At 43.3% G+C, this 12,798-nt stretch overlaps 1 protein-coding gene across 6 annotated transcripts; it reads left to right on the forward strand.

Annotated features, from left to right (window-relative positions):
- Positions 1-2,060: 2,060 nt before the first annotated feature.
- Positions 2,061-11,763, forward strand: NFYA (nuclear transcription factor Y, alpha). Of its 6 annotated transcripts, none has more exons than XM_010016068.1 (9): positions 2,101-2,179; positions 3,833-3,916; positions 6,176-6,322; positions 7,610-7,741; positions 8,377-8,482; positions 8,910-9,076; positions 9,878-10,051; positions 10,418-10,519; positions 11,312-11,763. In XM_010016068.1, the coding sequence occupies exons 1-9, from the start codon at positions 2,105-2,107 to the stop codon at positions 11,363-11,365; spliced, it is 1,041 nt and encodes a 346-aa protein (XP_010014370.1). In that variant the 5' UTR covers positions 2,101-2,104; the 3' UTR covers positions 11,366-11,763. The 6 variants fall into 6 exon arrangements, with proteins under 6 accessions (XP_010014374.1, XP_010014375.1, XP_010014370.1 ...); XM_010016067.1 differs by having other exon boundaries at positions 2,105-2,179; positions 3,830-3,916; XM_010016069.1 differs by lacking the exon at positions 3,833-3,916 and having other exon boundaries at positions 2,105-2,179.
- Positions 11,764-12,798: the final 1,035 nt, after the last annotated feature.

Here is a 12,798-nt window from a genome sequence, read left to right on the forward strand (position 1 = left end):
GCTCCCGGAGCCGTGTGTTGGGTGAGGAGCTCGGAGACAAAACGTGGTCCCCCGTGGTTTATAAGCGCCCAGGGCCTGGCACGGGTTATCGCGCTGGCTGGGGCTTAGCGCGGTTTGTGTGCAGCTCCTGTAGCCTCCTGTCAGTGTGTGCGTGCGGGTCTGAAACAACCTGGCAGCACAAGAACACGAGGGCACTGTCGGGCAGCCCAGGGCCAGGGAGGAGGCGCTGGCTGAGGAGGCAGCTCCAGGAGCACCGTGTGGCCTTGCAGGGCAGCGCCCGTTCCTAACTGGAGCAGTAACGCTGGTGCTCTGTGTTTGAATGAGGGGAAGTTGCGCTGGGTCAGCCTGGAGAAGAGAAGGCTCCTGAAGGGGACACCTTAGAGCAGCTCCAGTGCCTAAAGGGGCTCCAGGAAACCTGGAGAGGGGCTTTGGACAAGGGATGGAGGGACAGGACAAGGGGAATGGCTTGAACCTGCCAGAGGGGAGATTGAGATGAGCTCTGAGGCAGAAGCTCTTCCCTGTGAGGGTGCTGAGGCGCTGGCACAGGGTGCCCAGAGAAGCTGTGGCTGCCCCATCCCTGGCAGTGTTCAAGGTCAGGTTGGACACAGGGGCTTGGAGCAACCTGCTCTAGTGGAAGGTGTCCCTGCCCGTGGCAGGGGTTGGAGCTGGAGGAGCTTTAAGGTCTTTTCCAACCCAAACCATGCCGTGATTCTAAATAATCCCTTGGAGGACTGTGATCAAATGCCTGTAAAATCTTCTGTTTGTAACTTTGGTGGCAGCCAGTGCAGAGAGTTGGGATTTCAACCCTTCCAGTACGTCAAGAACACAAGAGAGCAACTCAATACTGGGGGTGTGAAGAACCATCCCCAAGCTGTGGTGGGCCTGTGCTCGAGTGCTGGTTGTGGTGTTAAGGAAGCCAGAAAACTTTTGGCAAACAGGGTTTACTGGCCTCCTGGGCTTGCTATTGAAATACATCCCTGAAGAGTGGAATGTGGGAGCTGTTTCCTGCCAGGCCTATATTTGGTGTTAATGTGCAAGAAACCCAGAAAATGTAAAATCATTCTGTTTTCTTAGGCTACGGTGAGGAGTAAGTTGATGGAAAAAACCGAAGCATTCTTAAGACAAATGCAAGACACTGAAGTACAAAGAATGGTTTAAAGAGCAGGAAGCATGAGAGGTGTCACTGCTGCAGCAGTAACCACAGCAACTGTTGCAGCTAAAGTTGTGACTGGGTTTTGTGTGTGTTTCTTTGAAGGAGTCTGGAGGTTTTGGTGCTTTAGAATTCCAAGATTAAAGTTATAGATCGCCTTTCACTAATGTAGCAGGTACTTGTTCAGTCATGGCATAAATCAAATACCTCGTTAAAGAGCACAAGTAAGAATCTTTCCCTTGTTGATCAACTGAGAAGCAATGTGAGGGAGAAGGAGGTAATGGAACTGAGTGTTTTATTTCAGCAGTGTGTTCCTCAGATGTGCAGGCAAGAGTCCAGGACCGGGGAGGCAGTAAAAGGCAGGGGGCAGTGGGAAGTCTGCTGGCTACTCTCAAATATAGGAAAATAGGAAGAGAAGAAAGAGAGATGAGGAGGGAGTGCTGTGTAGTTGGGGAAGGAAAGTTGCACTTCGTTTTGTTGAATTCTTGAAACACACTTTGGTTTTACATGTGAACTTTGTATTTGGCGAGAGGTTTTAACCATCACGTCCCTCTCCCACCAATATGCAGTGCAGGCATCAGTCTACAGCCCAGAATATTCAGATTTGAGGGGTAAAACAGGAAGAGAAACAGGCTTATAGCTACTATTTGATGCACTGAAGATAATGAGAGCGTTGAGATTGAGGTACTTTCTGCTTCTTGGTCAGACGAGGTGCTCTTGAAATGGCAGTTGTAGTTCTGTTAGTGGGTGCTTTGAAAGAGGTGGGTCCTTGATTTAAAGAGTGGCTCTTTGCTGTGGTTCTAACCTCGGTGCCAGCAGATGATTTGCTTTTCAGGCACTGTCAGGTAACAGTAACTTTGAAACCTTGGCACAATAATCATGGGCTTTGTTCACTTCTCTTGCCAGATAACACAGGCTGAGGTGTGCCTTCCACCGTGCTGGAGCTGACCCAGTATGGAGCAGTACACAGCAAACAGCAACAGCTCCACAGAGCAGATCGTTGTGCAGGCTGGACAGATTCAGCAGCAGGTATGGAGGGTGCAATGGGTGAGCTGGGATGCTCAGTGCTGTTACACATCTTCCTGTACTCTCAGAGTTTCACTGCACCAGCCAGATGCTTCAGGATACTGTCTAGATACGTGTTTGACCAGCTTTAGCCACCTGATCTGTGGTCACTGATCTGACTTGGCTTGAAGTCACACTAAATGTGGTTTGTGAAAATTACTTATTAAGTTAATAGAATTACAGGTGCACAAGCTGCCAAATTTCATGTAGATGGGAGTTTGCAAACTGGTGGTGACATGAGGAAAGTAACAAATCCTCTCTGGAGGAAATGGAGAATTAATAGAAACAGTCTGTTGTCCACGCAGAACAATGTAGTTTCCCCCCAGATTTGGAATAGGTTTTGTTCCAGCCCCATAGAGGCTTTCTCAGAAAGAATATTTATTGAGATCCTTTGTTTTAGAACTACAGGTGGATCAGAAAGAACACACAGCACAGGAATTGCAGCAAAACATGTAGCTTTGCATGAATTCATCCTCCAGAAAGACGTTTCTAGTTTGTGTTATAATGTGCAGATGAGAAGGGCCAGGGCTTTTTAAGGGCTTACAGATTTCTCCTCTTAAGCTTCACCCATTCAGATGCAGTAACACATTTTCAGGTGAGCTGTGCTGCTGCTGCTGAATTTTGTTGTATCTTATGTTTGCTCCAGTTCAAGAGAAGGGGAGTTTCTTAGTTTGTTGTGCAAATGAATGAGCCACTCGGTGATGTTTCCAGTGAAATGGGCTTTGCTTTGTCCCCAGCCTATTTGATAGCAGGGACCAGCTTCTGCCATTGCTTTTAGTTGAAATTGACTTTTTCAGCCAGAACAAGATTGTACTTGAGGTTAAAAAATTAAACACTAAGAATCATCAAAAATACCTGCTACAGCAGATAACCAAAGATCTATTTGGTTTTCTTGACACTTTGTAGGTGATAATGAGGTAAATGCATACCGTGGCTTGTTTCACTTTCAGTACGTGCTCTTAAAGCCTGGGTTGTGTATGACTGAAATGTTTCTCTACAATAAAACATTTAACAGGCCTGTTGTAGTACAGCTTTTAGTAGAGAGATGTCCTTCATCTCCCAGCACAGTTAACACAGATATTTTGGGACTCTTACTAAAGAGGCTAAAGATAGAAAAGGCTTTTAGATTTAACTGCTCTTGCAACCTCTCAAGATTGTCCTTCAAGGTCAGGGTGGGAGGACTTCGACGTGGGGGTGACATAGCTGAAGCTTAGGCTGGAGTCATCTGTGCTGCTGCTCTGTGCAGGAAGGAATTTAAGGCCTTTATTGTAACTAACAGTCTGACAAAAATCTGGAACCCCTTCACAGGAAGAAACATGGGCAGTGAAAGGAAGAGGTAAGCAGAAAGGCAGCAGTCTGAAACACTGAGGCCGAGATGTTAAATTCTGCAGAATAATCTCATGTCTTTGTAAGCTGTTCCTGTTTGGGATAGTGAAGCCTGCGTGCAGTTTTGTTGGTATTCCTTCCTCAGGTTTGCTAAACATCTTCACATCCCTTGTGTTCCAAGAGCAGTGTGTATGAATTATAAATTCACCCTCTTCCAGCAAAGTGTCGTTGTCTCTTGTTGGAGTTGTGCATTTCCATGTTTCAAGCTATTCCTGTTCCTGTTCCCAGCAGCAGGGTGGTGTCACTGCTGTCCAGCTGCAGACTGAGGCCCAAGTGGCATCCGCCTCAGGCCAGCAAGTCCAGACCCTCCAGGTAGTGGTGATCTCTCTAATTGTGTTTGTGAGCACTGCATGACTCTCGCCATCGCCACATATCTAATGCTGTGTTTTCTCCAGGGTTTGAAGGAGGAACAGGAAAATTTGCTAGCAGTAATATCTGTGCTTCATGCTAGGCGTAGGGTTTTCCATGGAGAGCATGGAAAGCTTTTCCTTGGCTCTCAGGTGCGTGCCAGAAACCCTGATGCCTTCAGGAATTCTGGCTGCATATTCTGAAAGTGAATGATGGTTCAAATGGGACTTAGAAACCCACCAAGATGAGGAAGTAACAGTGGAGATATGTAACCCAAAGATTTCATATTGTTTCAGGGAGATGAGGTTTCTGATATCCACTGAGAGTGTTTTCACTACAGACAGGGAGGAGGTAGATGACCCATAAGCTTGGAGAGTGAAACGTTTTCACCTGCGATTCAAAAGGGCACCTGGGGACAATACTGGCCTCTGTGAGATTGAGACATCTGATTTCTTATTTATGTGTGACCAACACAGGGAAACCCAGAAGTATGTATCCTAAAGTGAACAGAACAGCAAGATCATTTCAAACCCTGGTTTGTTTCAGTGTGAAGCATTTTCTGTCTTGGAGACTTCATTTCATTAGCTCAGGTCGGAGGTTTAAAAGGAGCTGAGAAACCCTGGATAGCTGTAGCACGTCAGAAGTGGGGCATTTCTCACTCAGGATTTTGATTTTGTTTGAGTTTGAATTCTTCAGAGGAGAGGAGTTCCAGGAGGCTGGAATGGTCTTGCCAGGTGTAAAGTTAAACACAGCATTTTTTATGTTCAGAGTTCAAATCTGTAGAGCTGGCTGACATGAAATGCTTGGGTCACTGTGGCCTCCTGGTCGACATTATGGGCCTCCTTTCTTTTTTGTCCCCTTTTTCCCCTGCTTGCTCTAATCCATTAACAAGAATCCTGGAATGAATCATTTTTGTTTCTGCTTATTGGATATTGTACTGCTGATTTTGCTTCTCTGGCTGCCATGAGCATGCTTACCTCCTTCTCTCTGTGTTGTAATTCAAAACAAGCACTACTCATGTTTGTTAGGGATTTGAGTGCCACAGGCTGAGGAACAGAACAGTGGCACAAGGGTATCGGGTCACCTGGAAAGTCACAGTATTGTGTGTGGGGTGGTGATTGCTGAGGTACAACTGCAGTTGCTGCCGTGGATGTGTTAGTAATTCACTCGGGTATTTGAACTGTACAAAGTGAAGCATTTTAGGGGTGGGAAAGCGTGTGCTGGAAATCTGTGCTGATGTCCAGCCTGGGGTTCTGCAGTGCTGAGTACTGCAGAGGAGTAGCACTCGCTATTGCCTGGTCTTGAAATTTGCAGGTAGAAAACCCAAGAGCTCAGTGAGGTTTTATCAGGTTGTGTTGCTCTCATTTCTAAACAACCGAGAGCGTGGCCAAGAGTGATCACCTGGTTCATAAGACTTATTTCACGTTTAAGACATGGAGGTATGGTATTGGCAAAGATCTATTTTGGGGACTTAGCAGGTGAGGGTGTTTAAACAGAGAAGCTTTCCCCTTCCTTTGCTTTTCATTGGTCTTTTTCCTAGTGACCCAAGACATACCTGGTCTCAATCTCCAGAGGCTCTTACACTGAACTTACAAATCCACTGTAAGCCTCGCTGGGCCAAGTGGGAGCTGCTCATTGTCTTTCTCTGCTTCTTCCTGAGCTACACTTTATGTTGCTACATTTATAATTTCACTTAATACCCATGAAAAGATTCTCTAAGAACATCCCACGCAAGGTATCAGTTAGGAAATGGAAATGTTGTAAGCGTGTAATTGGAGAGAGCTGAAGCTACCTCAGAATCTCTGTCAGAATAGCTTATTTAGAGCTTTCTCTTTAGGAACCTCAATTAAAGATTAGCAATAGTGATGTGAATAATGAAGTTTCTTTTATTACCCTTTGCTCTTGGGCTGTGCATGAAAGTAGTTATTGTGTCGGGAAAATTTAGCCATGCTTTTCATGCTTCATTGCAATTAGACTTGGAAGGTTTGGGTAGACTGCAACAGAAAAGGCTAATGTACTAAATCCAGTAGCACATCATGGAAAAGAATCTAGAAACTTAAGATACTTGATGGTGATCTTGAACCTGGTTAGTGACTGTTGTGCAGTTTCTCTGGTCACCACATTAAAGTAGGTAAGCGTTCAGCCTCCTGTGGTATCCACCTCAGTTTCTGGCTTCAGCTGAGCAGACTTTTCATTGTTGTGTTTGGTTTTTCTCCCTTTTTCCAGGTCCAGGGACAACCCCTGATGGTCCAAGTGAGCGGAGGCCAGCTGATCACATCAACGGGCCAGCCCATCATGGTGCAGGCTGTGCCCGGGGGTCAGGGCCAGACGATCATGCAAGTCCCTGTTTCTGGAACACAGGGGCTGCAGCAGGTGAGATAACCCTCATTTTATTCAAGATAAACTGCGGAGAATGAACTGGGATGTTCTCACCTCATCAGATACTATATTTGCCTCGGCACTCTTCAAATAAACTGGGCAAAGTAGGTTGTTCTCCAGCTGTGGATTTGGCAGTGAGCTGCGTGTTAAGAATGCAATGGAAATACTCTTTGTGTGTTTTATTTTTGCATTTTATGGGATGGTGCAAACCTTTTCAATGAGATCCATTAAAACACAGCTGGAGTTGGTTTGGGGTTTTTGGTTTGGGGCTTGTGTTTGTCCTATTTTAACTGGCCCTGACCGTGTAGTTGGTGATGTGGTGCCTATTCAGTATATGGCTCAGAAAGATGATTGATTGATTGATCTAAGAAAGCTTCTTAAAAATAACTCTTGTGCTTGAGTTCATCTAATACATGATGGCCGAAGATGAATTTAAACTTTGCCATTGCACAGAAGGTAATCCTGTAGAAGGTGCAGAAGATGGATCTTACTAGATGCAGATAGTTTGTCATACTTGTCTAAAAGATGGCTTTTAAATTCAAACAGGTGCTCACAGTGTGTTCCTCAAAAGCCAAGGGAAGAACTGTATCAGTGGCTTAATGAAAGTGTTCTAGTGATTTGAGAATGGGATTTAGGAATCAAGTTGAGCACAGTCCAGGAAGGCATCTGATGTCTCGGTGTTTTGGAAGGTTTATTTAGCATTTATTTAAAACCTCTTTTGTTGAAAACCGCTATATTTTGTGTAAGGTTCTTTACAGTCTGCTCGTTGGAGGAAAATCCATAACTGAAGCATCAGCTTCAAACCACATTCCAGTTCCTCTTTATTCAAGTAAGAAATGTTCCACATTGCGGGAGAGACTTCTCTGCAAAGCCGAAGGCAACTTTCATGTATATCCAGGAGGATTTCTGTATGCTGGATAATTAACACTCTGCAGATTTCTTAAATCATAGTCCTCTTTCACCTGAGTAGTAGTGTTATTCCTAGTTTCATGTAAATAACTTGTTTCTTTTGACCGTTCTATTGTGTGAGCAGCGGAGAACTGCTGGGGCATAATGACACCAGCATGTTATGTTTCCTCTATTCTGCATGATTGTGACTGCTGTGTCACAGGGAGGAATAAAGTAAAACTCTTCATTTGAAAATGGAAAAAGAGAAGAATCAGTGGTTTCTTTTTCTTTGCAATAGTAAATCATCCTCAGAGATGGTTTGGTAATGCTGAGGCCAAGGAGGGAGAAATAAGAGGTATAGTTAATGTTCCTTTCTGACTCTTTCTTCCACAGATTCAGTTGGTCCAGCCAGGTCAGATTCAGATTCAAGGTGGGCAGGCTGTGCAGGTACAGGGGCAGCAGGGCCAGACCCAGCAGATCATTATACAGCAGCCACAGACTGCAGTTACTGCTGGCCAGACACAGGTAACTGCACCAGCATGAAAGGGTTTTCTTGAGAGGAACAGGAAGAGAAACTTGGCAAATGACTTAAGATGTGGTTAAGAAAAAAAGTGGGGAAAAAAAAAGGCATTATTAATATTGAGGAAAACTCGAGAATAAATTTCATGTTTTTGTAGTGTTTTCATACATAATTCTGGGGCAGAATAAATAGATTGCATGTTTTTATCCATTGTGTTTCTGTACTTTATTGGTTCATGGTCGGTTTTGTCTATTTGTGGCAGTTTGAAAACATGAAGTATTGCTAATGTCATACTTGCGCCATTTGTGAAGTAGTCCAGTCATGCGTGGGGTTTCTGCTGGTTCTTCTGTTTAGGACCAAAATTAATAGTTCTTTTAACATATTCATAGTGAGACAGGAGACCTAGAACTTGTTTCTTTCAATATTAAATGCTACACCGTTAGAAAAAGTATGTTGGATGTGCTTGAGGTATTTTATCTGCAGTTCAATTGGTTTGTGCTCCATCCTATTTCTTGATGCTGGTAATAAAGCAAAAGAAATAGATGCCTGAAACACCTCAAGCACCATGTATTAATTCAGGAATTGTAAAAGTTGGAAATGGAGCAATTTGTAAAGTTACTGTGTTGTTTGTTTTGTTTAGACCCAGCAACAAATAGCAGTTCAAGGACAACAGGTAGCACAAGCAGCTGAAGGCCAGACCATAGTCTATCAGCCAGTTAATGCTGATGGAACCATTCTCCAACAAGGTATGAGCTTTGGTGTGAAGAGAGTCAAGACTTCTCAATATCTCTGACATAGGTGTTTACTGCCTTGTAATTATTGTCAAAGAAAACACTGAGCTGCAGCACTGGGAGTGCTCTGAGTGCAAACAAGGCTCTTCCCTTTGGCGAGGGTTGTTAGAATAGAAAGGTGTTTGCTTTTACACCTTGGAGTGCACATCTTTTACCTGACACTGGGATTACTGAGCAAATGCAAAGGCAAAAAAGAGGAAGCGTGAGGACCAGGTGATGGAATTTAGTTCATAACTTGCAGTGCTTTTCTGGTTTTTTTTGCATGCTGCGGAAGGATGAATGAGTAAAAAGCAGAAGTGGGACTAATGGTGTTCCCTTCTTTTTGTGTGCGTGTTTTTGGTTTGTTTTGGTTTTGTGTTTTTGTCTTTTATTTTCTTAAAAGTTACAGTCCCTGTTACAGGCATGATCACCATTCCAGCAGCCAGTTTGGCTGGAGCACAAATTGTCCAAACGGGAGCCAACACCAACACAACCAGTAGTGGACAAGGGACTGTCACAGTAACGCTGCCGGTTGCTGGAAATGTTGTCAATTCAGGTGGAATGGTTATGGTATGTCTTGAACTTTCCATTGCTGTCTTTAAAGGTTTGAGGTTTTAAGATGCCTGTACACAAACTGGTGTCTGAGATTAATGTCACCTTAATATGGTCAGTCTTCTCAGTAGCATTAATTTCGAATTTCAACAAGAGAAGTTTTGAGTTTCAGTGGCCTGTTGTGAGCTACCTATTCTGGGCTGTCTTTGCCCCACAGCAGATTATTGAGTTCAGAAATCTAGAAACTGAAATTCAAAATAAGTCGTTCACTGATAAGCAAAGCTTTAAAAAAACTGAATCAGCTCTTGCTTTTTTGGAGGATTCCTTAGTATTTGGGTTTTTTTGATTCCTAAGAGGGCTTTTTCTGCCAACCCCTACTTCTTCGTAGCGTGAGGCCTTTTAACTTGTATTCTCTTGTTCGTCCCCACTAGATGTCAGCAGCTCTGTAAGTAATATTTGCTTAAGAAATTACTATATAAATTAAATAAGTGATAACCAAAGAGAAAGGGAAGCAATGGGCATGTCCTGTATGATTAATTGTACAAGAAGCAGTAGCATGGTCATATATTGTATTGAAATTTTACCATTATTAAAAGAAAATAAAGTCCCCAAGCATGCTTATAAATAATTGATTTCTTTAAATTTGTTCTACAGTTTAAGAACAACTTTATTACTCCTTTTAATTGAAGTAGGTGCATTATCTAAACCAAACCCAAACATTTTTCATTTTAACATTCGTGGGTTTTCTTTTTTAGTTACTTTTTCTGCATTCATTTTGTGTTCTGAGCTACAAGCACTAAACTCATATTCTCTGTACAGATGGTACCTGGAGCTGGATCAGTACCAGCTATCCAGAGAATACCTTTGCCTGGGGCAGAAATGCTGGAAGAAGAGCCCCTCTATGTAAATGCCAAGCAGTATCACCGGATCCTGAAGAGGAGGCAGGCACGTGCTAAGCTTGAAGCAGAGGGAAAAATTCCCAAAGAAAGAAGGGTGAGAATATAACTCCTATCTAATACAGGGTTGCTCTATGGGAAAGGCACAGAAAACCACTTGTGCTGGAAAACAAGGACTAGAGTGATCTTAGTTATTTTTTGTGTCTTCATAAGCTACATCAGAGTAATGTTTGTTTAAGTCACTTGGTGGCAGTCGTGCTTCCTCTGCATACTTTTGATTGTTGAACGTGAATGAATGTAGCTGCATTGCAAATGAGCATTTACTGTTAACGCTTCATCTTTGGGGAAAGGGGAAGGATGGGGACTGGGTAGGCTTTTCTAGCAGTCAGGAATTTCCCCTGCTCTACGTGCTGAACTAGAGATAGTGGGTTGGTCTCTCATTGCCTGCTTCATCCTGTCGCAGAAATACTTGCATGAATCTCGGCATCGTCATGCCATGGCCAGGAAGCGGGGAGAAGGTGGACGTTTCTTCTCACCAAAGGAAAAAGACAGCCCTCATATGCAGGTAAGTGGTGTTTTGTCTGTTCTTTAGACAACTGGCACTTCCACTGCTTCAGAATACCCTTTGGAAGTGTCTTTGTACCGTTCTGTTTGTTCTTCTTTGGGCTAGGCTGCTGACCTTTGTCCCTCTCTGCCTTTGAGTTTATGTTTCAGGCAGTGTAAAGAAATATTCTGTCTCTTGTAGAGAGCCTCGAATAATTAGAGTGTTATTGATAGAAGTGTATTCACTGTGTTGTACAATCAGAGAAGGCTGTGTTTGTCCTAAGAAATACAGCCTCTGCAGACTTTCTGGTTGCATACCAGAAGTGATTTTTAGGACATGAATTAAAGGTAGAGACACCTTATCTGCATCTGCTGGAAAATTAGAAAATGTGAGTATCTGATTCCTAGCTGCATATTGATTTACATGAAAAGTGTGTGACAGGTTTTCAAAGGAAGGGACACGAGAGTAGAATTAGCAAATTCTGTTGTTGATTAGTGCTTTAAAGCAGTGCTGTGGCTGTAGCAGAAGAATATTTCTTTTTCTGAAGTAGAATCCTTTCCAGTACTCAACCACTACTAGGTCTTCTCTATTACCAGAAACAAAACTACAAGAACTACTACTAAAACTACTAGAAACTACTAAGATTTATATATCCCATTCGCTTACACTGGCCTGTAAAACCCAGGAAAAATACAACGTGTTCAGAGATCAAGGAGGGACAGGAGTATCTCTTCTTGATAGTTGTGCATGATTCTCTCTGCTGTTACAGGAAAATACTGATGTTACAACCTGGTATGTATTTTGTATCTGTAGGATCCAACTCAGACCAATGAAGAAGCAATGACACAGATGATCAGAGTGTCCTAACTGCTGCCTAAAGGAAACATATAACTGAGTAGAATTCCTGTCCCCTCTGCAAGTCTCTCCTCTCTTTCCAGTGTATCAAGCGAGTCTTTCAATGGGACATTTGCCATATCACAGCCCATCGTTTTCTACAGAACGAGCACCACGTTTTCAGTATGTGGTTGAGATTTTAACTGCAGTTCACTCAACAAATAGAAACTTACCAACTTGCTTGGTATGCTCTTCTGATCCAGCACAGGGGTTTCAGAGGCTGACTGCTCATGCCTTTTTCTCCTTCTTCTAAACATCTCTTGCATTAAGATTGGCCATAGGTGAGAGCGTGCTGCTGACTCGGTGATCAGCAATAACTCTGGCATGCTGAAGCAGGGCCAGCAGAGACTTCTTGGAGTTATGGCCCTTCTGTACAGAGACTTCATCCAGCTTCTAGCAACCAGCACCAATGTGGCTACACCACACAAAACTACTTTGTTTTCCCACAAAAACTTGTTCCTTACATCCACTCCTTACACCTTTGGACTTCACTGTCAACTGGACTGTTCCCTGTTGTTGCATCTGCACTTCTGAACTGGCAGAAACTGAAGGGGGATTCTTTTAAGTTCCACCTTGTAAAATATGTAAAAAGCAAGCTCTTCTCTGGGAAAAGCTCAGCCATCCAGTCACCATGATAGAAATATTTCAAGATCACTGCAGGACTTGATATATTGTGTATCCGTTCCAAGAAGTAAGATGGGAGAGGGTGATGCGGCGATAAGGATTTAATTAGTAAAAGCAGTCTCGGGGTGATTTTTGGTATGTTTATTCCCAGTACTTGTTGCTTTGGAAGAGAAGTGGATACTAGTATAGAAAGGTTTAAAACTTCTGAGTGAGTCTCTTCCAAAGGATTCCTTCTAACCTGCCTGTCCAGTGCATGGTTCCTCCAAAAGACATAAAATCTGCAATCTCTGAGCGATAGCACTTGGCCATCTTTGTGATGGTGTTTCTTGATGTCTGTTCTAAATCAGTTCTACAATTCTCTCATTCTACAAGGAGTGAGGGGTTTTATGACAGCAGAAGCGTAGGGCAGCTCATCCTGGTGTAACTGAGGGGCTGTTAAACACAGGAAGGCAGATATTGATGAGCCTTTCAGGCTTTTGATAGACTGCCCTCTTTAAATAAAAAAACAAAGTGGCACTTAAAGAGGAGTACTTACATTGAAAACAATGGATTTTTTATCATGACCAGTAGCTGGCTTCTGCCTGAGTATCTTGACAAAACATACCTTGAATTCCACAGCTAATTACGGATTTTAAGCTTGCTCCATTCGTACTGATCTGAAATTGGATGATGGAAGCTGTGGTTCATAAAAGCATTTTAACAGGTGATTATTGCATCTTTCTGTCTCCTCCCATCATGGATGAGTTCTAAGATGCCCTGTGTATCACCTGCATGCTGCAGTC

The sequence above is a fragment of the Nestor notabilis genome, unplaced genomic scaffold (assembly GCF_000696875.1).
Source record: "Nestor notabilis isolate BGI_N333 unplaced genomic scaffold, ASM69687v1 scaffold21496, whole genome shotgun sequence".
NCBI lineage: Eukaryota > Metazoa > Chordata > Aves > Psittaciformes > Psittacidae > Nestor > Nestor notabilis.

What these genes read in the sequence shown, in the direction of transcription:
- NFYA (XM_010016067.1), top strand. Translation starts at nt 2,105, where the DNA reads ATGGAGCAGTACACAGCAAACAGCAACAGCTCCACAGAGCAGATCGTT. An exon ending in TGGAACCATTCTCCAACAAG is followed by an intron (nt 8,483 to 8,909) that starts GTATGAGCTTTG and finishes TTTTCTTAAAAG; the next exon opens with TTACAGTCCCTGTTACAGGC. An exon ending in ATTCAGGTGGAATGGTTATG is followed by an intron (nt 9,077 to 9,877) that starts GTATGTCTTGAA and finishes TTCTCTGTACAG; the next exon opens with ATGGTACCTGGAGCTGGATC.